Source organism: Mauremys reevesii, linkage group 2 (genome assembly GCF_016161935.1).
Source record: "Mauremys reevesii isolate NIE-2019 linkage group 2, ASM1616193v1, whole genome shotgun sequence".
Classification (NCBI taxonomy): Eukaryota; Metazoa; Chordata; order Testudines; family Geoemydidae; genus Mauremys; species Mauremys reevesii.
Genome location: NC_052624.1, coordinates 53,669,472 through 53,691,943, shown reverse-complemented (window position 1 = coordinate 53,691,943; position 22,472 = coordinate 53,669,472). Strand labels below are relative to the sequence as shown.

Here is a 22,472-nt window from a genome sequence, read left to right as displayed (position 1 = left end):
CTGGTGGCTACTTGGCTTAAGGCTGATTTTTTTAGAACAATGCATGTAGTAGGTCAAGCTGTTAGCCTGTAAGTTTGTTTGTTTTACTGATGTTTTAATTCTCTTAGCATGAATTTTTGCCTTTAGTATATGTCTTTGTCAAGATATAATAAAAAAATCTTTAATGAAGTTATGGAATGGAATTGGAATATAAGTATTAGTATATTTTTTAAATCACTGAAAATAGAGTGTATTGCAACAAGATAGTCTTATACTATAATCATCAGATAAAACAGTGACTGGCTGTCTTATTGGTAATTTTAGCAAGGATCTGTTATTGTGTCTAATCTCATTCATGTTAACAAACTAGAAGGTTGTCAAAACACTAATTAGAAGGTATGATTATTATTTTTTTTGATGATAAAACAACTTTTAGTTTTATTTTTAGTGGCATGGATCTTCTTTTTGTTCCTGGAAATGATGAAATTTTTTTTATTCTAAATAAAAAATATTCTTGTCAGGTTGGTAATGTGTGTGCAGAGCAGTTTAGTAAATAGAAAAAAATATGGAAATCAAGATTGACTTATGTCATTTCTATAGGTATACAAAGGATTGTAGTGGCGATTTTTACTTTTGAACTACTTTTGTTTCTTAAGAGTAAATGAATTTTTTTCAGTGCTCTAAGTTTTTCCTTATGTTTTTAAGCAGAGACTACTTTGACAGATCAAAGCTATGTGTCTAGCCCTTTGTAAGTTAGGCTGAGGAAAGCTTGTAAATATTGTTAATATCATATGGTAAGTATAAAAAGTTACTTTTTATCTGGAAAGAAATACCCAAACTACTGAGTTTTACATTTATATTTAATTATATATTTCTGCAGAGTATTAAACTTAAATATTATATGTATCCCACTATTCTGAAAATATTTTAGCAAACTATACATTTCAGACCACTACCATTTTAGTTCTCATTTAAAACAGACAATCTGACTCCCCCCAGCTTTTACAGGCTTTGCAGAGACTCTATCAGAACTAAAGAAAAAAAAATCAAGATCCTGTTTTTGTCCTTTACCTCTGACACCTCTTGTAATTATTATGTTTTTAAAAAATCTTTGAAAATAAAAGTTTGTAAACTTGCACTAGTATTTACAATATGCTGGTGTTAAGAATGCTATATTTTAGCTCTGCTGAAATGACTGCATGGATGACTTGTTTACCCATTGCTAGATCTGTCCATTTATGTCCTCCTGGACCTTCATAATCTAGAAATCTGCCAATTTGGCAGCATCAGTAATGTTTACATATTTATTTTCATGATGCTGTGTAGCCAGGAAAGTGACCATGAAATTTTAAGAGCAATGGCAACTGACCAGGTTTCTCCCACAAGTTCAAAACCCCACTGGGGAGTAACCAGGTCAGAAAATCTGCTTATTAAACAAGAGAGTCAAGGGAGTTACAATGTATCACATGTGAAGAATGTTGCAAAAAATTATCAAGGCGCCTTTCATACTTGGGACATTTTAGCCAGCATGTTTCTATGGAACAGGGTAATTTGTTGTTTTCCGTGAAGAATCTTAGTAATAAACAACTAAACACAAAGGGATTTATTCTCTTCTCAGTACTTGTACACAACTTCCATTGTAAATAATAGGATTTGCACATGTATATTAAAGGACAAAAGTAATCCAAAGTACAAAATATAAACAGATTATTGTATTAGTTTGTTTATCTAATATATTTATTACCACCTCCAACCCCAGAAACTGAATGCCACTTGTAGAAAAGTTATGATGTGTTATACTTGCTTCTGCAGTACTTGAATTATATGAAATAAGTAGCTTTTTCTTCATGTTCTATTAAATGTATCAGGAAGAACACCCACATTATTTTGAGGTAAAATTTAAACTGAATGTGGTTTCCTAAAATCAGTAGATGGGAGATGGAAAATGATTTTGAACTATTTCCTGATGCCATAATTTGAAAGTGGAAGGATTTTAATAATTGTCTCCACTATTAAACTTGGAAACGAAGAGTTAAAATTGCTTATCGCCAACCAAGACAAATATTGTTCAGATAGTGTCTTTGTTTTTTTATTTAAGTATTGTGGCAGCTACATTTTGTCATGATAATATTGTATAATGCCTTTATTGATTCTGTATATTTGGAATTATATTGCAGTTGGCAGATAGCAATTATTCAGTGACTTGAGATAAATTGGTACAAATATTAATCTAATGCTATCTCATCATGGTTGCGTCTACATATTCTGGAACAAACAGAGGAGAGAAAACAAACTCTCTGCCACGGAAAGCCTACTATGCATTATGGAAGCATTTGGGGTGGCCAAATAATAGACAACAGAAAAACACAGCCATTTTTAATAAATAATATTCTAGTATTTCTGTCACTAATTCCTGGCCGAAACTTCATAGAGATGAGTAAAAGGCTTCCAAAATGAATATAGGTAACTAAGCTATTCTGTTGTTTAAAAAAGTTAATCTCTTGATTTGTATGATGGAGTTTCTTCTTTGGTAGTAACAATGAGAATTTGTCACATAAAACTCATTAATATTTATCGTATTTTTTGCTCTGTTCTAGTGCAAGGTAATCACTTTACAATAAAAGGCACAAGTAACGGGTTTGTTCTCCCCCCACAGTTTCTAGCTAGACAGGCACAGCAGGGGTGGCTCTCCCAAGTTTTCCAGACTGAAGAAGGCACCCATACTGATTTCTGTAAAACATTTATATTTCTGCTACCAATTAATGGTTAAGTTTGGGATGAACTCCAAGAAATGGTTTCCGTGATCTCTGCTACCATTGTCAAGTTTGTATACACATGATTCGGTGTTGCCCAATGGATTATCCCTAAATGCGTATATATGAAAGTGATCACTTAATTTGCATTGTTCAGTAATGCTCAAATTCCCATTTTTAACAGAATATAAAACTTCTCAGCTTGTATAAATCATAGTCGCTCCATTGACTTCAGTGGAGCTATGCTGATTTGCACCAGCTGTGGATCTGGCTTCTTAGCTTTCTGCTGCCCTATAATGAACCCCACATTTGGTAAGAACACTAATCTGAATGTCGGGTATACAACCATTAAGTATTGTATCTGAATATATATGTATTTAGTGAACAAACATGGTCAAACAAAGACCGCTTCTCATCTTGGTTGAAGTTTGCCTAGTAGGGAGTGTTCTAAAAGGGAATAAAAACATGTTAAAGATGAGATTTGTAGCACAGTGAATCACTTCCCTTTTTTGGAGTTCTGGAGTTAGTGGATTTGACTTTTAAATACTTGAAATGAACGCCTGATTTTAAATATCTCTGCACAAAAAATGGAGAAAAATTGGATTTGGCAAAATGGTGCTAACCTTTTCTAAAATTGTTGGTCCTGGAAGTGTACACAGTACTAATCTGGAGATTTCTTCTTTGATGAAAAAAACTGATTAGTAATTTTGTCCCATTGCATAGTTACTTACTGGCTATGAGGGACGTAGCAGATGTAAAATGTGAGTGTGCATTTTAAACCAACTTCTATATTATTCTGCATAAAAGTTAAAGTAAAAAACAAAGGCCAGATCTCGCAAACCATCTTCATCTTAGTATAGATCATTCACACGAAGAATAGTTTGCAGGATCTGGCCCCTAGTTTTTAAGTTACACATAAGTTTATATGTCAGACCAGGTCACTTGAGAAAAAACAAAAAGCTTGGTTGATCCTTTTTTCATCTTTTTTATTAAAAATATGTTTTTTCTATTCATGTCTGTACTTTGTATAACCTTTAAAATGTTCAAAACAGATATTGAATGAAACAAAGATTAGGGGCCTCATTACTTTGTTTTGTGGCTATAAACTTTATTTTAGGGTAAGCTGGAAATAGTGCTACTCAGATTTCTTTCTGTCAGTTTCAGATTCTTTTGCCACACAGAGTAAATCTTTGTTGTTTTGAAACAAATTATGTCTAGGTCAAAGAGTGAGCCTCAAGTTCTGAGAGGAGAGTAGTATAGGAAATGTTCGAATGTCTAAAATAAAGTTCTTAAGTGAAGCAAGAAGAAATGGCAAGCTCTCTGCTTGTCCTGCAACCTTACATGCACGTGGTGCTGAATTTCTGGCAGAAGTTTGTGGTTGGGAAAGGAAGGGTTAAATTTTATTGCCTTTTCGTTTATTAAATATGTTCCTTAGTGGGTCTGTGCTACCTCTGAGACAAAGCAATGAAATTGATGTGTTTATGCAGCAATTTCAAGTTTACTTTGCTGTTGCGTTCTGGAAGGGTGTGACATGAAAAGATTGTGGTTGAGGCCACATGGTTCATGCTGGACTGTGTTTTTGTGAATGGAGGCAGAACTCCAGTTCTGACTGCTTGTCTTGAGGAATTGCTTAGGAGATCAGCTGTCTCATTCACTGGCAGAAAGAATGACTCATACATCTTCTTCCTTGTTTGGCTCCAGGTCATTGTTACAGTGGCTAGAGCTGGTTTTAATTAAATATTAACTCCTTTTCTACTGGATATTTGTTGATGGTGACTTTTAAACATTTTTTTGTTTGCAATGAAAGAAAGGAAATTGCCCCCCCCAGTGTCAAGTTAAATTGCTTTTCCAAGTTGCTTTCCATTTGCAAGATGTATTCTAAGTTTAGCTTTGTAAAATAATGTGTTAATATTGTCTCTGAAAATCAAAAACAGGTATGAAGTATTTCAGTGCTTTGAACAGTTGCTATTGGCAAGTTGATTTTAATTGAGTAGGTGATGAGACTATAAAATCCAAACTGATACATCCCCTGTAAAACTAGGATTATAATTAACATTATTGTGCATTTCCCACACACCCCCGGGATAGTGCTGTAGTTAGAAAGAAAAAAAAAAACGTTTGGTAATAATCTCAGCTAAGGCTGATAGTACAGATGTTGCCCACTTCAAGTATGAGAGTCTGAGACTTGATGGCAGCTTGTCTATTAATATGGAATGACCTGATAGAGCTACTTCTGCTATTACCAATAAAATCTACATGCTTAATCTCCTTGAAAGCCTTTTATTGGGCTTTTCCCCTCCTCCTTTCCTCTAGATCCCTTAATTAAGTAGTGTGGGGAAATAGTCTCATTCTCTGGGTGGTCATTTCAGACATGTTTTCTAATAGTCTGCTAAATGGAGAGGGAAAAAGTTTTGTTGACTTGTGTCTTGTCCTGAATGTGGTGATAGAAGACCGCTGTAGCTGTTATGATAGCCTTGCCGAATTGCAGTCTCTGTGACTAAAGAAAAGAGGAAACAAATGATATATCCATATATAAATGTGCATGAAGTTGCAACACTCCCAAGTCACGTTTTCCTTTCAGAGATCCAAGTTAAGCTGAAGTTAACTGTGTACTTGCTGGTTTAACTTGTTTCAAAGACTCCCTTTAATGATCAAAGCTTGGGGTACAAAAGCCCTCTTCTGTTTGAGTAATGTGATGGTACACTCAATCCATTTCCCTTTTCACAGCTAGCTACTGTTGTAAAAAGTCTATGTATTGGGTGGACAGTTGCTTGAATTTCTGTAATATGATAATGCATGAATTTCAGTTCTGTTCAGTTTTTTTTTTAAAAACAGAGTTGAAAAGGGGGAATAAATTGACAGTTCTGATTGCCATGTCTCTTATGGCTAGCGGATCGGCGACTCTTATTTGTGTAGTTTTCAGGATGGGCTCACAGATTTACTTCCTACAGCATTTGTTTTATGTTGGTGCTATGTGGTTTTTTTTAAGCATCCCAAGAGAAAATGTATGCAACTATGTGCCTGACATTTTGTGCATTTTTTTAATGTAAAAAGGAATTGCCAGCTTTGCTATTTTCTCACCCCCCCCCCCCCCCCCGTAGTAGCTTTTAGAGAAGCTCATACCGGCAAATGTAGTCAACATTATAATAGTTTTAAATACATTAGTCATCCTGTTCTTTTATAAAGTGGTGTGTTTGGGTTTCTTAACTAGGTTTTTTTGACTATTAGGTGTTCAGTAGTACCTTTCAGTAGTCAGACCCAATCCTTCTCTCATTCACCCCAGTGCAAATTAAGGGGGATAAAACCGTTGATGTCAGTGAATTATGCTGGTTTACAGGTAGAGACTGGAACTGGACCTTTAAAAGAGGTTTTCAGCCCTACACTTCTCATCTCTGGATAGGAAAACAAAGAGTCTGATTCACCACTGTATTACTCCAGTTTTATGCTGGTGACTCCACTGAAATCAATCAAACCGGCATAAAACAGTGGTGAATCAGACCCAGAGGCTGGAGTTGGTAATTTGCTGCGAAGAATGTAAAATATGGTGGACCCATTTCTGCAACTACCACAAATCAATCTTAGGTGGAGATATTCACATGTGGAGAGCCCATTTATTTTCATAACTAGACGGATATTTAACCACCTGCTAGCTGCATTTAAAAATGACATACAATTATATACATATATATATTTTATATTTCCGGTTCATGGACAAGGGGTATTGTATGGATATATTCTATATATAAACAATAAAGTTAATGAATAGAAATGCTACACATTTATATGTGCCCCAAAATTTAAAAAAAAAATGTAAACGATCCCTATGGTAAAGTTTGTTAACTGGGAGAGCTTGACTTCAAGATTGGAGTTTCCTGTAGCAGTCAAATATTTGGCATATTGAAGGGAAAATTTTAAACTTCTTACATGCACTGATCTGAATGCACCAACTGAAATTTACAGAGTGTTAATTTTTGGTTGACTTTACCTCTCCTGGGCTTTGCATTGCCCTCGAGTTCATCACTGGTAAGAATGCTGAGGTTTCTTTGGAGGGAAGAGAAGTTTAATGCATCAAAAAATTACTTGGAGTATTTGATTTAGTAAATTTGATGTGCATTCTGTAGAACTTTAATTCTTGTTTATTATTTAATTAAAAATGTCTTCAGGTATACAGTTTTCTTCTTAAAGGGCTAGTTTTAGTGTAATATAAATGCTAGAAAAAGCTTCTACATCTGTGTTTTCCTCAGATTAACATTAATTGCCATTCACATATTTGTCTTAACACTTGAGCTACACCCTTGTTTATAGTTTACCCAAAATTATTTTGTTTTTAAGGTGTATTTCCTTCAATACATTAGGTAGGATTATAAACATATTCTTTGGAATCATGAGAGTGCTATTTTACTGCATTGTGGGCCTGATCCTGAAATACTTTACTCAAGAAAAACTTCCAGTGAAGTCAGTGGAAATTTTTCCTGAATTAAGGAGCTTAGGATCATGTCCACAGAATATCTTGCACCTTTGCACTAAAAGGATCAAGAGTGGCTAAGTCTAAAGAGATATTCTTACCTCTTGACTCGCATGCATAATTCCCACTGATGTCAGCGGGTGGTAGGTATATGTATAAAAGTGAACCAAGCCCTTAATATTTCCTAACTTGGAAAGCTTTCCGAAATGATCAAACAACATATTTTTCTTTATTGCTTTTAATAGTTTGATATTCAGTGTTCCAATAAATGGGTATATACCACTGTTTACTTTTTCATGAAGCATGTTGGGTTACCAGGTCATGGAAGATTACTCTCGATTTACTTCTCTTTGGACGAGAATTGTCACATACTTTCAAACAGTTCATTTCATGTCACTTTGCCATGGAAGTTCTAGATGAGATAGTTTGACAAAAGAGCAGTATTTTTAAATTATGGCAAGCTGAGTTTTTGCTAACTACGGAATTATCTAGAAAGGTTACACCATGGCTGTCCCATGACCTGGTCTCTGCTAGTTTCCACCTTACACAATTAAACTAAACAACGTTTCAGCTATATGTCTAAACTGTGCTAAAGCCTTGGATGTTTACAAGGCTTTAAGACAATTTGGGGAGTCTGTTAATGTCTTGACTATGCAACAAAATGGCATTATATTATCACCGGGGGACAACCATGTTGTTTCAGATGCAGTTGGAGTTATAGTTTTAGTTGTGTCGTAAAGTTTCCTAAAAGTAAAGATATTACAGAAGGCAGAGGGACTCTGGTTATGGTTCTCATGCTAGGTACGTATTTTGGGCCCATCTGAAGACAAAGATTGAAATGAAAATTCTATAGTCTGGCCAAAGACTCTTTTGACCCTTTAAAAAACAAAATAAAAACCGTTTTCTGCCATTTGGGCTGTGTTATCCCTCAATGAGTCCAGTTTCTCCTGGCAAAGGAAGATGAGAGGTTTAAATGTACAGAGATGGTTTAAACACTGGGATTTATTTTTGTGCAGAAGTCCCCTTTGAAAATGCATGCGAACAGGCTTTAGTCATGGGTGAGGTTGTTCTCATGCCTGATTTCAGTCCTAATAATGGTGGAGCCAACAAAATCCTAGTTTTGACCTTGGCTGTGCTTCAGGGTTAGGACAATAATCTGCACTATGCTTTAGTTGCTTCTCTTAATTTGTCCCCCCTTTTTTTCCCCCTTTCTTCAGCTCAAGTACCTGACAATGATGAGCAGTTTGTGCCAGACTATCAGGCTGAAAGTTGTAAGTATAGTATGATTCATCGCTTTCTTAAAATATATATTTTGTCTCAGTTTCTAGTATTCATGGTCACGTGACAGTCATGTGGTCGTTCTATTTGCCTGTCAGTGACATCAGCACTAAGAATAGATGAAGCCAGTAGGGCTCTGAACTGCAGCCAGTAAAGGCTGTTTTTGCTGAAGGTGTAACGTTTAGCAGGTGGTCCGTTTGTCACTGAAGCAGAGAAATTCTCTCTCGTTGAGCTCAGGAAGATAGCGGAGCTTTCTGTGCCTCTTGAATAGAGGGAGTAGGATGGTAAGCGCTGTATGGATCCAAGGCGTGTAAAACATATGCAACTAGTCCCTCACATAAAAATGACTTGAGTCTCTCTGTGGGTTTTCTAAACAGCCCTCTTGTTTTGTATTTACCAAATACAGCCAGTCTCTGTGAACATAGTCTATTAAGTTATATTACTATATGCAGCATGGCTCCATGAACCGTATGTTGCATTCCTATCGCAAGCGACATTTCCGTTGGGGTTAGTAGGAGTTTTAGCTGAGTTAGAACACCAGGACTTAACCCTATGTTGTGTTAATCCACCTGCTTTTTTTGAGCCTTTTTGTATGTGAATCAGATGGACATTCTGTCTGGTTTGCCACTTATCTTATTCATGCCAGAAACTTTTTATTTATGTTTTAACACATGCACCCCCAACTCTTCCCTTGCTGCAGTTCCCAGTGTCTTACTTCCCTTTTTGAAGTCCTTTCCACTAGTGCTGCTCTGAGGTTTGACTGGCAGAGGATACATGAAGGCAGTGGCATGAGAGACATTGCCTGGTGAGGCCAATACTGTCTTGCATCCTCTCTCCGCTCCCAACATACACATGCCACTCCCCTATAGCAAGTCTGGTCTCCGTCAAAGGTCACTTCTAGACACTTGTCTGCTTATGGCAGTAGAGTAAATGGCTGCTTTTCCACTAAGCTAAATAACTTCTATTATTGATCCTACTAGAGAAAATGGCTGCAGTCAGCTAAACCGAATACCTGTTAAAACTAGCGTTCATGTATCATAAAAATAGTAAAAAATGAAGGCATGAACAATTTTATAATAGAGATCTCAAACAAATTAGAATTTAAAAAACAATAAAGCTAACGTAATTTCAAAGTTGCTTAACTTCCCTGCACATCATGAGATTGATCAAGATACTTAGATACGTTTCCTTATCACAGTTTCCATTGCGTGCACATAACATACATATTTGACAAAACAAGATTTCTTTTCCTAGGCCGATTTTATTCCAACACTGAAATTGCTTTTATTTTTGAAATAAGTTGCCTCAAATAATTCCTTGCACTAATTCCTAAAGACACACAAATAAATATGAATAATAGTCACTTTGAAATTACTATTGTATGAAGTTTTTCCTCTCTCTTTGTATAGCAGATTTGTCTAGTATAATACCCATGCAAAATTTGTCTATAAATTTCATCCTACATACACTGTTGTGTCCAAATAAAATGTGCATGGCACAGATCTCTTGTATAAGAGTGCAAAGTTCTGCCAGGGCTTCTATTAACCCACAATTATTGTTCCAAAATAAGTCAATGATTCCTGGAGAATAATTTGTGAACTGTGAATGAAAAACCCCATCAAAGTTTGTCACTGCTTCTGGTGATAAAGAAATTCACCTGACATGGATACTTCATTAATGCTGTTGTATTTCAGAGTTCTTTAGCTACAGCTTACACAGTATTATCAAAGGAGCATTTATTTCCTCATTTCAGTTGTTTTCTTTATCTTAAGTAAAGGTCAGGCAAGCTTCCTGGAGAGTACTCTAGCAAAGGTTACAGAGTTTCAAACATAGACTTGGATATAATGTACATAGCTATAAGCTCTTCAGAACAGAAATGGGGAGCAGCATAAGCAAAGTCAGAAGAAAAGTACCAATGTGAAACATCACTCCCCCACAATTTTGACTACTTCCTCTCGGTTCAGAACTTGCCTTTACAATGTTGTTTATAGCTCGGTTCAGAACTTGCCTTCATTCTGTTGTTTATAGCTCTATAATGAACCCTCCAGCATGGCAGGAGCACACAAGTTTCACTATGTACGAGAGGTAGTGTCAGCTGTAGGTTCTGTGCCAGGTATATAGTTGAGCTAAGAGGGGAGGTGAAGGACAGAGATGTGGCCAGTGGAATGGAAGTCTTGGTCACTGTGCCATCCCAGAGGCAGCTGCCCCATGCTTGTCTGGATTTTATAGGCCTACCTTCAGTGAGGTTCCTTGAACAAAACCTCTTTAGTTGGGCTTTGCACCAAAGGGCGTGTGAGAGAGACAGAATTTCATTCAATTTGCTTACAAAACATATTAAAAAAAAAAAAAAGACCAAGGTTCTGCCCTGCAGAATTATAATCTACAAATAGTAGAAGGGAGAACAAATCAGGTGCAAGAAGTAGTGACATTTTCTTTCTAGCTTTTTCCACTCAAAGATAGCCCTCAGATATGGTGTAAATTTGTGGTGTTAACCCAATCATGATGGAAACCCTTGTTAATCAAATAGCAGCCGTAAGCAAGATGGGGAAACTATTGCCAGCCACACACCAAGATTGTTGCAATGATGGCAAAACTTTTCTAGTGCCGAAAACACCAGTATTGGCAATGATGGAAGCGCTAATGTAAAAGAGATGTTGCCAGTTACTGGTGCTTTTGACCAGTACTAAGCAGGGTTGGATGACATGGCACTTAAAATACACTGGGTGCCTCTATTCGTTAGGGCTACCACTGCTGAAACTGCACTGGTATTTATGACAGTGGGAAACTTTATCAGAAATATCCTACTGTAGATACACAACCCACCTTGCCTGAATAAGTGCATGTCTACATGCCTCGACAAAGCACATTAGAATGTTGCTATCTGTTCACTAAAAACAGGGTGAAACAGTCAAATGTCGTTAAAAAAGTTAGTTCAAAATTATTTGCTTTGCATCTATGTTTACAGCTAAGCTTGAGTGTCCTGCTTTGTTGCTTCATGCAGCAGCAGAGAAATTCCTAGCTGGTATTTTGCAGGCTCTTCTGCTTATTCTATATTTGAGGAACAGCGGCTTGATTTAAGGTAAGTGTATGAGAAGGAGCATATATCAAAAGTATAAAAAAATACTCCAAAAATGAGAGAAATTCCCCCCAGTGTTCTGTAAATGTTGCCTATATTTTTGACTAGTGCTCTCCTCAAAGTTCAATAACTTATTTTGGTGTTGACCTCCAATGTGTAATTACATGCCAGGAAAAATCGGTCTGTGTAATCTCTCTGGGATAAGATTTCCTGTTGTTTAAAGTCCATTGACACGTACTGATGATGGGGGCCAGATCCTGCAACCCTTTTAATTAATGGTAAAGGTCTCAGAGATGTGAGGCTGAGGGAGAGTGGGCCCAAGACTTGCCATTGTAGGAGCTAAAATTGTATTTAATGATGAGTTTGGCTGAAAGCTTGTTTAGTTTGAGTGGAGATTTTAAAACTTAAACCTGCCTCCTATGAAAGACACAAGAGGAGGTAGGCAGGCTTTGATAAAATTGTCAGATGGCTAAAGGATGTAGCTGGCAGTGAAAACTCATACTGTCAGCAACATAGTGATTTGTAAAGTAACCTGGTACATTTGTTTATAAACAGAGATTGCCCCTGCACCAAACTAGGAAGTCTGGTCCCTTAATGGCATAATCGTGTGTTTGGTGTTTTGTTTCAGAATTTTTATTTACATTGTTGCTTTTTGGTGTTTCTCCATCCCTTAAAATGTAGATTCATGATAAACTTTTCTTTTGTCTGTTACTGAATTTTCTTCTAATGAGAATTTGTGCTGTGCTTTACCAGGTGGACCAAGCTTTCTCTTTATTTTGTTTTTGATTATGTATTTTTTCCCTGACTGTTCAGTGCTTTCACTTAATACTGCCAAGGGGTAAATGTTAAATATTAGACCTCAGCTGTTGACAGTAAATCGGTAAGGCTGGCTATAAAATTCTCTCTACTACTCAGTGTCCAATTAAACTTTAAGATAAGAAAAATACTCTTTAGTAATGATTTTGCATGTGATCTTTCAAGACCTTTTTTTCCTCAGGTTTAGCAAAGAAGTTCTTTCATTGCAGATGCCAGGATCCTTAAATTATTCAGGGGCTGTGCTTTTTAGATTCTCCAGCTTGCAGTCTTTAAAAGCCTGTTAAAGAGAGATCTTTTACATAGGCTTCAGGTACCTGTGTTCTTCTATCATTTTAAGTAAAGGCACAGTGTATTCTATCTCCTATGTAAGTAGGAAGAGTATTAAAATATTTGCATCCATGTTTGTAATACACAAAATCATGATTAGGTTTTTTTCTGCACCATGAAATGAGAACTATTTTTTCTTCTTGTTCTTTTGATGAATTAAATATTAAAAGCAAATTACACAAACTACAATTTATACAACTGTAACACTTTCATATCTACCCTCGCATATCTTGTGAGCGCAGTTCCTGGATGTTTAATTATCATTTCATTCTAGGCTATTTGATGCGAAAGATATTTTTAAATCAGAATTGGAAATATCATTATAGTGCAAGTTCCAATGTTAGGTCCGATCCAGCTCCCATCAAAGTCACTAAGAGCTTTGTACGGAGCAATTATATACTGTGTTCATTTTTGTCTGTATTTATGACGCTGTGTAGTTTATTGGCGTGTAAGTTTGCATCCTCAAGAAAGTCATTAGTAGCCTGAAAAAAAAATCCAATTTTTTAAGTTCAACATTATGTCCCCTGATTTTAAGTGGTGATTCATTGCCTAGGCAGCTGGTAACTGTGTATTACTAGAACAAGATGTCCTAGAAAGTGCAGTTGCTAGTGTTTTGGTTTGTCAAGGTACAGTGACTAGATGGCTAACACCAGTGCACAATTTTCCTGTGATAAATCAGTCTTGCTAGAAATGCCTTTTCTTTTAATATAGTTCTGCAGGCACAGTACTGGAACACTTTGACAAATACCCTAGATGGTGGGGCTTAAAGAGATTTTCAGTCTTGGCCCAGATTTCTCAGATAACTCTTACTAATAGTGCTTTCTGCAGCAATTTTGCTTTGTTTTTTGGTGCTTTGCTATAAACTACTTCCTCTATTAGGTCAGATTGTTTTTGTCAAAACACTGATGGAATTTATTTGTTTAACTTGAACATAACTCTGGGGGATATTTTTAGGTGATCAGAACAAGGGTCAGGGAAACAGGACTCCATGGTTCTATTCCTGCCTCAGACAAGTTGCTTAACTGCTGTTACCTCAGTTTGAAGTGGATACAAAAATGCATGAGTCCTTCACAACGAGGTGGGACGGCTCCCTTAATCATCTCTTGTAAAATGGTTTGAGATCCGTGGATAAAAGGCTTTACGTAGTACAAAGCATTTGTTACTATTATTATTATTTATTTACTTTATTACAGGGTCAAGTTAACAGTTATTGGCTGGCCCTTACCTCCTGCCTCCCCACATGTCCTCACCTCTTTCAGTCTCTCCCTCAGGATGACTTTCTTCCAGAACTCACTAACATTACATTTTAGCTGCTGTGTTTGTGTGTGTTTTTTTAAAATTATTATTTAAAATAAATGTAGTTGTGAATGATGCCTTTTAGAGAACTCTGTGGGCTCATTTGTGGTTCAGCCCTGGGCATTAGCCTGTGCTAAGCAGGGTTTTCTCCTTCCTCTAGGGGATTTTTGGGACTATTCAAACCTACCCCAGCTCAGCCTGCTCTCGCTTTTGCTAACTTTTTAATTCTTGGAAAAGTTTTACCAAAAGTCCTTTCTGAGTCCATAATGCTTTTCATCTGTGGTCCTAATAATATCTTGAAAGCTTATGGATTTGTTTTGATTTTAGTAAGGAGATTTTGTTTTCTCTCCTCATTGTATTTTTACACTATATTTCTAGTTCTGAAACCTTGTTATGTTTTCTTGCAGTGATACTGATAATAAATTAGGTTAGTACAATTGAGGCAACAGTCATGTGAAGGAAGTAGCTAGCTCTTATCCAGAGATGGACTTTACTGCAGTCAAATCCCTTAAGTCTGAGCTGTTGCTTTTGAAATGGCCTTCGTGCGGTGAAGTGAACATTTACTGCTGAGTAAGGTTGCCTTTCACCATCCCAGTGGAGACTGCAGTCCTATTATGTTGATGTGCTTTGACTGTGTAGTACTTGGCAGTGGGGCCCAGATGTGAAGTGACCTGATAGTCCAGCAAGCTAGAGACTGTAGCACAATCCAAGTAAATGGACAGCATTGCTATGTTGTCTTGGCTCCCTCTAGAGCCCTCCAGACACTTGTCTGTCCCTTCCAGGCCAGTCCAACCCAGTTTTTCTTCCTCAAAGCCCCATTCTCATTCATGGTTTTAGTGCAGATTAATGGCTTGAGTTGCAGGAGGAGGTTATCAGCTAATGAATAAACTTCAGTCATCCCATCCTGTGATAAAGCTGTCTCTTAGGTCAAAGATGAAGCATATAACCTTTCCCCTTCTCAAATGGCAATTTCTCAAGGCCGTCAATTAACTTCCTGAAGGCCGTTTACATAAAAACAAAATTTAAACGTACTTTATTCAAAATGGGGAATTTTCAGTTTTGCAAAAAACTCCCATTCCCTCTCTCTGAGGAAGTTCCATCTAGAATTCTATGGATCTTCCAGTCCAGGAAATACACAAGCTATCCCCTCAGTGCAACGTCTAGGCCCCTGCCAGAGTCTTTCTGACAGTTACAATTATTTTGATGTCTAAAAGGACAGTCATTTGTGTATAGGATCAAACGTATGAAGTATCTGCTATGATCTTGTTTGTGTTAATGAATGTAAATAGAAAAGTGGCTGATTTGTTTTCCTGTCTTTTTCACAAACAAAGCAAAAAGGCAAATTAAAGGGACTCTGTCAACCTATTTTGACACAAACATTTATGCTCCTTAAAGTTAACTCCTTCCCATACAGTCTCATTGGAGAACATATTTTGTACTGCAGAAAGGGCCCAAACTAAACCCCTAAATGTGAACGTCATTAACCTTTTGGGGTGTTTGAAACCCAGATCCAATTTTGGAACTGGGGCCCACTTCTACTACTGTGTTTGTTTCCATGGATAAAATAGATACACACCTCTACCTCGATATAACGCTGTCCTCGGGAGCCAAAAAATCTTACCGCGTTATAGGTGAAACCGCATTCTATCGAACTTGCGTTGATCCACCGGAGTGCGCAGCCCCACCCCCCCCGGAGCACTGCGTTACCGCGTTATATCTGAATTCATGTTATATCGGGTCGCGTTATATCAGGGTAGAGGTGTATATTTAAAATGTATTTCATTTATTCTTCCTTCTGTTTGCTGCATCGTCAACTTAAGGCAAATGTCACAGTCTCCAGCAGTCAAATGTGAGTTTTTCATAGGGAAGTGGAGGAGGGAAAGGGAAAAGGAAAGAATGACTGTCCTAGATACATTAAGAATTGACAGCTTGGAGAGGCTGTGATGCACAATGCATCCACGTCCTCTGAGGACAACCCTTAAAGCCGCTGAAATACACACAATGTCCCTGATTTCAAGGTTCTGTGTCCCTTCATTTAGGATTTCTTTGCTTCACATTATTGGGAAGTAGTCTTACTGGACTGATAAATCAAATGGCACTCGTATATAACAAATGAACATACATTATGAAGGAAGTAAAATTAAGTGGTGGTCAATCTCATCAGTCCTGAATACTTGTTTACTAACAGTCTAAAGCTGTAGAAATAAAATTTTTCTTAAAACTTGTGGACAGAATACTGGAGTCTATTTAAAAGTATAGACTCTGAACTCGTAGTTTATATTTGGTGAATGGAAGTTTGCCTGAGAAAGCATTAGGTCAATTTTTCATAGCCCATCTCATGCTTTGTGACTTTCGCACATCACCTCTTACCATTATCTGCTGTTAGATTGACCTTGCATGAAGGAGAAGACGAGTAAATTAGAGCAGGGTAGAACATTTTCATTCTTGTGTATCAACCAGTTATCTATGCTTAGGGCTATCCACGTTAGAAATGAGTGAACCATTAGCAACTTTATTTCTGGTCATCTTACTCCTTTTTGCTGGTTTTGAACTTATTCAGGAAATGTAGTTACCGGTAAGTTAATGTGGTGAAATATTTTGAGAGTAATAGCATTTACTGCCAAGTCATGGAGTCACTGAACAGGCAGGTTGCTTACTGGCTGGGTTTGTCTTCTTTGATTTTAACTTTAAGCATTATGTGTCATGATCAAGGATGCTGGAAATGTGCATGTGCAAGAAACTTGCCAATTTTGCAAATTTTAGGGTCTTCATGCAAATGTTGCTGCTTTTCTACAGACTAACTTTTGGCTTAAAAAGAAAATGTTTCTGACTTTTATCCCACTGTAAAGAAAATCTTCAGAATGGAAATTGATGTGATGTTTTCTTATTAATCCAGCCTTGAAGAACATTTCATCCAGCCAAACCACTAGCAGAAGCTAAGGTGTTAACTACCTCAGTAAGTTTCACAGCTGAAACTATTTGGGACTGTTGGATGTATGCAGTACATACCTGATGTGTTTGTGTGCATTGTGAGTTTGCATTCAAAGGTTTAACATGCAGCTTAAGGAGCAACTGCATTCAGGCATATGTTGAAATATAAGTGTAAATTCAGACCTGAATCTCATTTACACTAAGGTCACTTTACACTATTCTGGCCTTGTAAAGGAGTCTTAAGTGACCTCCGTTAAATAAGAATTAGGCCTCTATTATTGTACGTAGCTGCAAGACTATTGACTTCAATGGGATCTCATTGCTCAGCACCTCTGAACATCAGGGCACTTATTAAAATTTCTAATTTTAGGTATCTCTGAACATTTTCATAATGGCTTCTTTCTTTAACTGCTTATAGAATTACAGTAATAATCAGCTGGCGATAAGTTCTCCTGAGTCACTGCAGTGACCTACGTCTTGTCCAGTGGAGACTCAATAGATTGTTTTTGCAATGGCTAGACTTTTACAGTCCATCAGAACAGACTTGAATATAGAATGGACTACAGACTTAGATTTGAGTTTCAGTCTTCCTTTTTACTATCTGGTGTTGTTTAAGCTGAGTTATTGCCTAAATGGTATTTTTACTAATGTGTTATTTATAATGGGTCTACAATGTTTGCACATTTTCCCAAGTAAGGCCTCTAAATAGATCTCCCATTGATTTAAGGCTGAGACTGATTTCAGGGGAAAATCTACTTGACAACTTCCTAGTCTCCTGGAAGAGTCCACAGGCTTCAGATGTGCAACAATGCTATTATGGAGCAGTGCATGGATTAATGATGACTTGATACATATGTTATGGTTCTGTACCATAGTGCTGTTTTTTTGCTTTTTTTGGAGGAAGTAAACTGTCATATAATCAATCCTAATACTGTATATAAACTTTCCACTAGGGCCCCCAATTTCTTGTAGGTGGGATCAGCAACCCTCCAGGATGTCAATAAAATGGTAGGCTAATCTAACCACCAAAAGCCCGACACCACCTTGTATGCACAGCTCACAGAAGGTTAGTCACTCTGATATGTCTTCATTGCTTAATTAGCTCAACTCTCCCCTCCATTCACATAGAAAAACAGAGGTTCTTTAAGCCCAGGTTAGCTTACCTGTCTGGGGGTTGGAGGTGGGAGTTAGAGCCTGAGCTCAACTTTATCTTGGGCTGGAACTCACACACATTGCAGTGAAGATGTAGGCAAAATCATTCGTCCGAATAACCCTTCCCACAGTTCCCCTGCAGTTGATCCAAATGACTGTTACTCATCACAAAAAAACAAGGGATATGTCCCAGTTACCTATGGGTGAGTGGAGACACAGTTATGTGAATATAGCTGTGCAGGAGGGAATGCTCATATCTGGGCTAGGCTAACCTTGGTGCCAGTTTCTGGGTTAACTGCAGGGAAGACATACCCCTGAGTTCCTAGGTATGCAAAGGCAGCACACCTGCTACTTACATCCTTTTGTGGACTGTATCTTACTTATCTGGTCAGCTCTGCTAGCCAGTGCAAAAGGGAGGGGCACTGTGTGTTGTTGGAGTACAAAGAGAGCAGCCACTTTCTGTCTGGGCTTTCCCTGGGTGTACCTGATCCTTAGAGAGTAATAGTTAAACACTCGAAGTCAGCAAACAAAATTTACAGTGCTGTGTTGCATTCAGGCCTCAGTGATTTGGCAAATTTTGAAAAAAAGATGCATACCAAGTTCAGAGATTCTTGTTCTCTTTCTTGGAACTACAGTATATGATTGAGCAAGGTTAACAGGGTTAGAATCTGATTAATTACTTTTATGTTTGCTTATGAAACTTGACGTGAATTGTGTGTGTAGGGTTGCCAGCTTTTTAATTTCTGAAAACTCGACACTACAGCAGGAGCGCTGGAACCTCCCCCTTTTCCCCTGAGGCCCCGTCCATGCTCTGCCTCTTCTCTCTAAGGTCCCGCCCCTGTCACTCACTGCTCTTCTCCCTCCCCCATCCTCCTTGCTCAATACTGTCTACCTCCCTCCCCCCTACCAGCTGGGCTCCCTTTGCTCCAGGAGCCTGCCTGGCCACGAGATGCAGGTAGGAGGCAGCCCCAGCTGAGTAGGGGCTGGCGTGGGTTGATGACCCAGCTCCTCCTCCCTTGGGCCCCCCCCCACCTGTGGTAACTGGCCTTTTGGTGTCTGATCAGTACATATGACTGGACACTGTACAGGTCCCCTTTCCATCAAACTTTCCAGTTGAAAACTGGACACCTGGCAACCCTGTGTGTGTTAAGCTATAGCGTGTTTTGTTGACGCATATTTTATTTTCTCTCACTATTATAAAGACACGGTCAATTTAAAAATAATACTTTGAAAATGTACTTACTCTTGTTATTTTTAATACTTCTCTACAACCGAGAGAGGCTAAAATAAGACTTTCCAGTTCGTTTACTTTGTGCATGGGACAGCACTTTGTGTAGTCAATGTTATAGATTTCTCTATGGCATTTCCCTTCATAGTATCTAAGCACCTGACAGATATGAATGTATTTATCCTCACAGCATCATTGTGAGGTATGGAAATATCGTTATTTCGATTTTACAGGTGAGGGAACTAACATACAATGATTAAGGTTTCTCAAGTAGGGCTACCAAAACAGAGGTACCCAAAATCATAGGCCATCTTTTGAAAATGTAGGCCCAAGTGATATGCTCAGGTTCACACAAAAACGAGGAACTGAATCTAGTTTCCTGACTCCCAGTCCACTTTCTTACACACAAGGTCATTATATGGATTTGTCACTAAGCTTCTGGGAAGGGAGAAAACATTTAAAAAAAAAAAAAAACCACCCTAGAAAAATGTGAGTGGAAACTCCCCAGAATTGGCAGGCCTGTGTAGGTCTTGCTGTATATCCTGCTAACTACTGTTTGTTCTTTTTCTTTTGAGGGTGGTGAGGGAGGGAAATTGACAAAATTTTAAGTTGACAGTTTCTCTTTAAAATAATATTTTTATAGGTTTTGCATTTAAATGATCTATTCATTAAATGAGGTACTAAAAAGAAAAAGATAGGCAAAGTTCTGGTTAGTTCAGGGGTTCAGGTGAAAGTCTCAACCAAGTTTCCCAAAATTTCCTTCAGATACCAGTTGTCCTAGAAAAAAATAACAAGTTGCCAAGTTTGCCCCTAAAGCTCTTCTGGAGGAATTCTATAGCACCAAATACAGAAATGATAAACCTGCTTACTGAAAACTGCAGCAGGGATATTATCTATCTACTCATGTGAGACAGGCAAGCAAAGGCCTATCTTCTCCCACTTTATGAATGGGTTTAGGCTGGAGATAGGCATCTAGATGCCTACAGTGAGGCAGTACTAGGCATTCTCAGAGACAGAAACATAGGTGCCTAGGTAACTCTTACCCTGAAAACTTAGGCATCAGGTGGGTTTAGGCAGGAGTTTTGTAGACCTGAATGGAGCAAACCTGGCCAAGTGCTATTTTGGAGTCGGGCCAGAGAGCTCCCAACCATGCTTGTATCTGTTTCCATTGTTTCACACTGACTCAACAGACATTCTAGGCTTCCAGGTGATAATTCCGGACTCTTTATTGTATAGATGTACTTATGGCTCCCATCATCATAATATTTGAGTGCTTACTACATTCTCTAGCTTAGTGTGAATGGCTGGGTACCTATCTTGTCCTCAGCAGAGTACACAGGCCCTGATTTAGTGCCCAAAGGCCTCTCCTCCCTGGGATTTGGCTTTATTGATAAGTCACAAACAGGAACACAAGAGCTTAAACTTTCTCCTCAAGCTTGGCTGTTTTGAAGGTTTTCCTTCAGGACATTCTTTTTGTTTCCTAAGTCCCAAAGAGACACTCCCATTCCCTGTCTGGGCTCATTTAACCCACTTACTAGCATGACTGTCAGGGGTAATTACGCTAAATTTTAATGTATGATTTTTGCACCTGGGTCTAGTGTGATGCAGAAGAAGAGTCTTTTGCATTTCTATACAGTCTTGGGGGCTGCCATCCTAGTACCATTGAATTAATTATTACAATTATTACAATTATCATTGTAAAGAATAATTCCATTATCTGTTAAATTCCATAGGTCTTCAGAGTAATTTATGTAGAACCCAATGGATTTCATCCCAGTTAAGTTAGGACTTTTCCATAAGGGGATCCATCAGTGGAGCTTCTATTTATCCAAAGGCCTGAATTTGGTGCTAATTGCTTCATACTCTATCCCTTCCTTCCCATCAGCAGTCTGAAAAATTTGCTGCATTAGCCCCATAGTTATCTAGCGCTCTGGCATTTAGCAACAAGTTAACTTGCTCCAAAGATGTTTGCTTTTGAGTAATTATTGTACTGAATTCAGGGCATCTGCCACTAGTACCAGCGCTCTCCCCTCCATCTCTTGTAATTGCGAGTCTCATAAACTCAAGACAGGTAAATGTCTCGAATGAAACATGAAGAGGGAACATAAATCAGTGTAAAATACTGCCTGTGACAGCATTTCTGCAAGATTGCTGCGTTCAGAGACTAGCAAACTGTGTCAACAGCTGTAAAGCATACCGAATAAAATATCTCAATGCATTTGTGGACTAGATGTTGAAACCTTATGGGGGTGGGAAGATCGGGGTATGTGAAAGAACTGAAACGACGTGCCAAATTAATAATTTCCAATTTTTAAAGTGTTGACAGAATCTTCCCTAAATAATGTGGATTTTTAGTCTATTCGTAGCTAAAACAATTTAGACCAAAAGACTAATAGTGTCATAACAAGGTGTTTACTGGCAGGCCATTGGAAAGTTTGCTTTGTAATTGCTTAGTCTTTGTTGTTTTAGAAACAGGTTAACTTTCATTGGCATTTACTGAAAGCTCCCCCCACCCCCACCCAACCCCAGCCAGCTGGCTTCCCCTCTGGGCAAGCTTACCTAGTTTTGATATTCAGAAAATATTTGCAACTTTGATTGTCTACTGGCGGGGTGGTTTTTTTTTTTTGAACAAGAAGCTATGTGGCTAATAATATCTGGATTGATCTCAGATGTGCCTTCAGTAGAATTACATCATCAGAACATTGAAGGTGTACTCTTCTAATTCTGAATGTAGCATTTTGTACTATAGTGACTGCATTGTCATGCAAATAAGGGCTTGTCTATGCTTGAAAGATTACAATTAGTCTATTAATGTTTCAGTTTTTAAAATAATATATTAAGCGATGCTAATGTAAGCTCTAGTGTGGACAAAATTATTCTGGTGTAACTGTGCTTTATACCAGTATAGCTTATGCCAGAAACTGATATAACTGCATCCACAGGAGGAGGGTTTTGCTGCTTTAATGATATCAGTATAGGTAAGCCAGCAAAACTTTCCAGGTGTCCCCTTCACATCCATGCTTTAGAAGCAACACATTAACTAATGAACCAGTTTTATTATTCCCATGAACAGATAAATGCAGAGAAGATCCTATTTGCTAAAAGGATTCAGGATGGCTGCTTTCAGCAGCCTGATAGGCAGGGAAATTGGTGAATAAGAACTTGTCTTCA

General features: G+C 37.9%; 1 protein-coding gene across 4 annotated transcripts in view; it reads left to right on the top strand.

The window, feature by feature from the left end:
- The window catches only part of ETV1 (ETS variant transcription factor 1), a 74,205-nt gene that overhangs the window by 4,976 nt on the left and 46,757 nt on the right, over positions 1 to 22,472 (top strand). For all 4 annotated transcript variants that reach the window (XM_039526372.1, XM_039526373.1, XM_039526374.1 and 1 more), the window contains one exon: positions 8,415 to 8,468. In XM_039526372.1, coding sequence (XP_039382306.1) covers positions 8,415 to 8,468 — 54 coding nt within the window. The remainder of the gene's footprint in view (positions 1 to 8,414; positions 8,469 to 22,472) is intronic.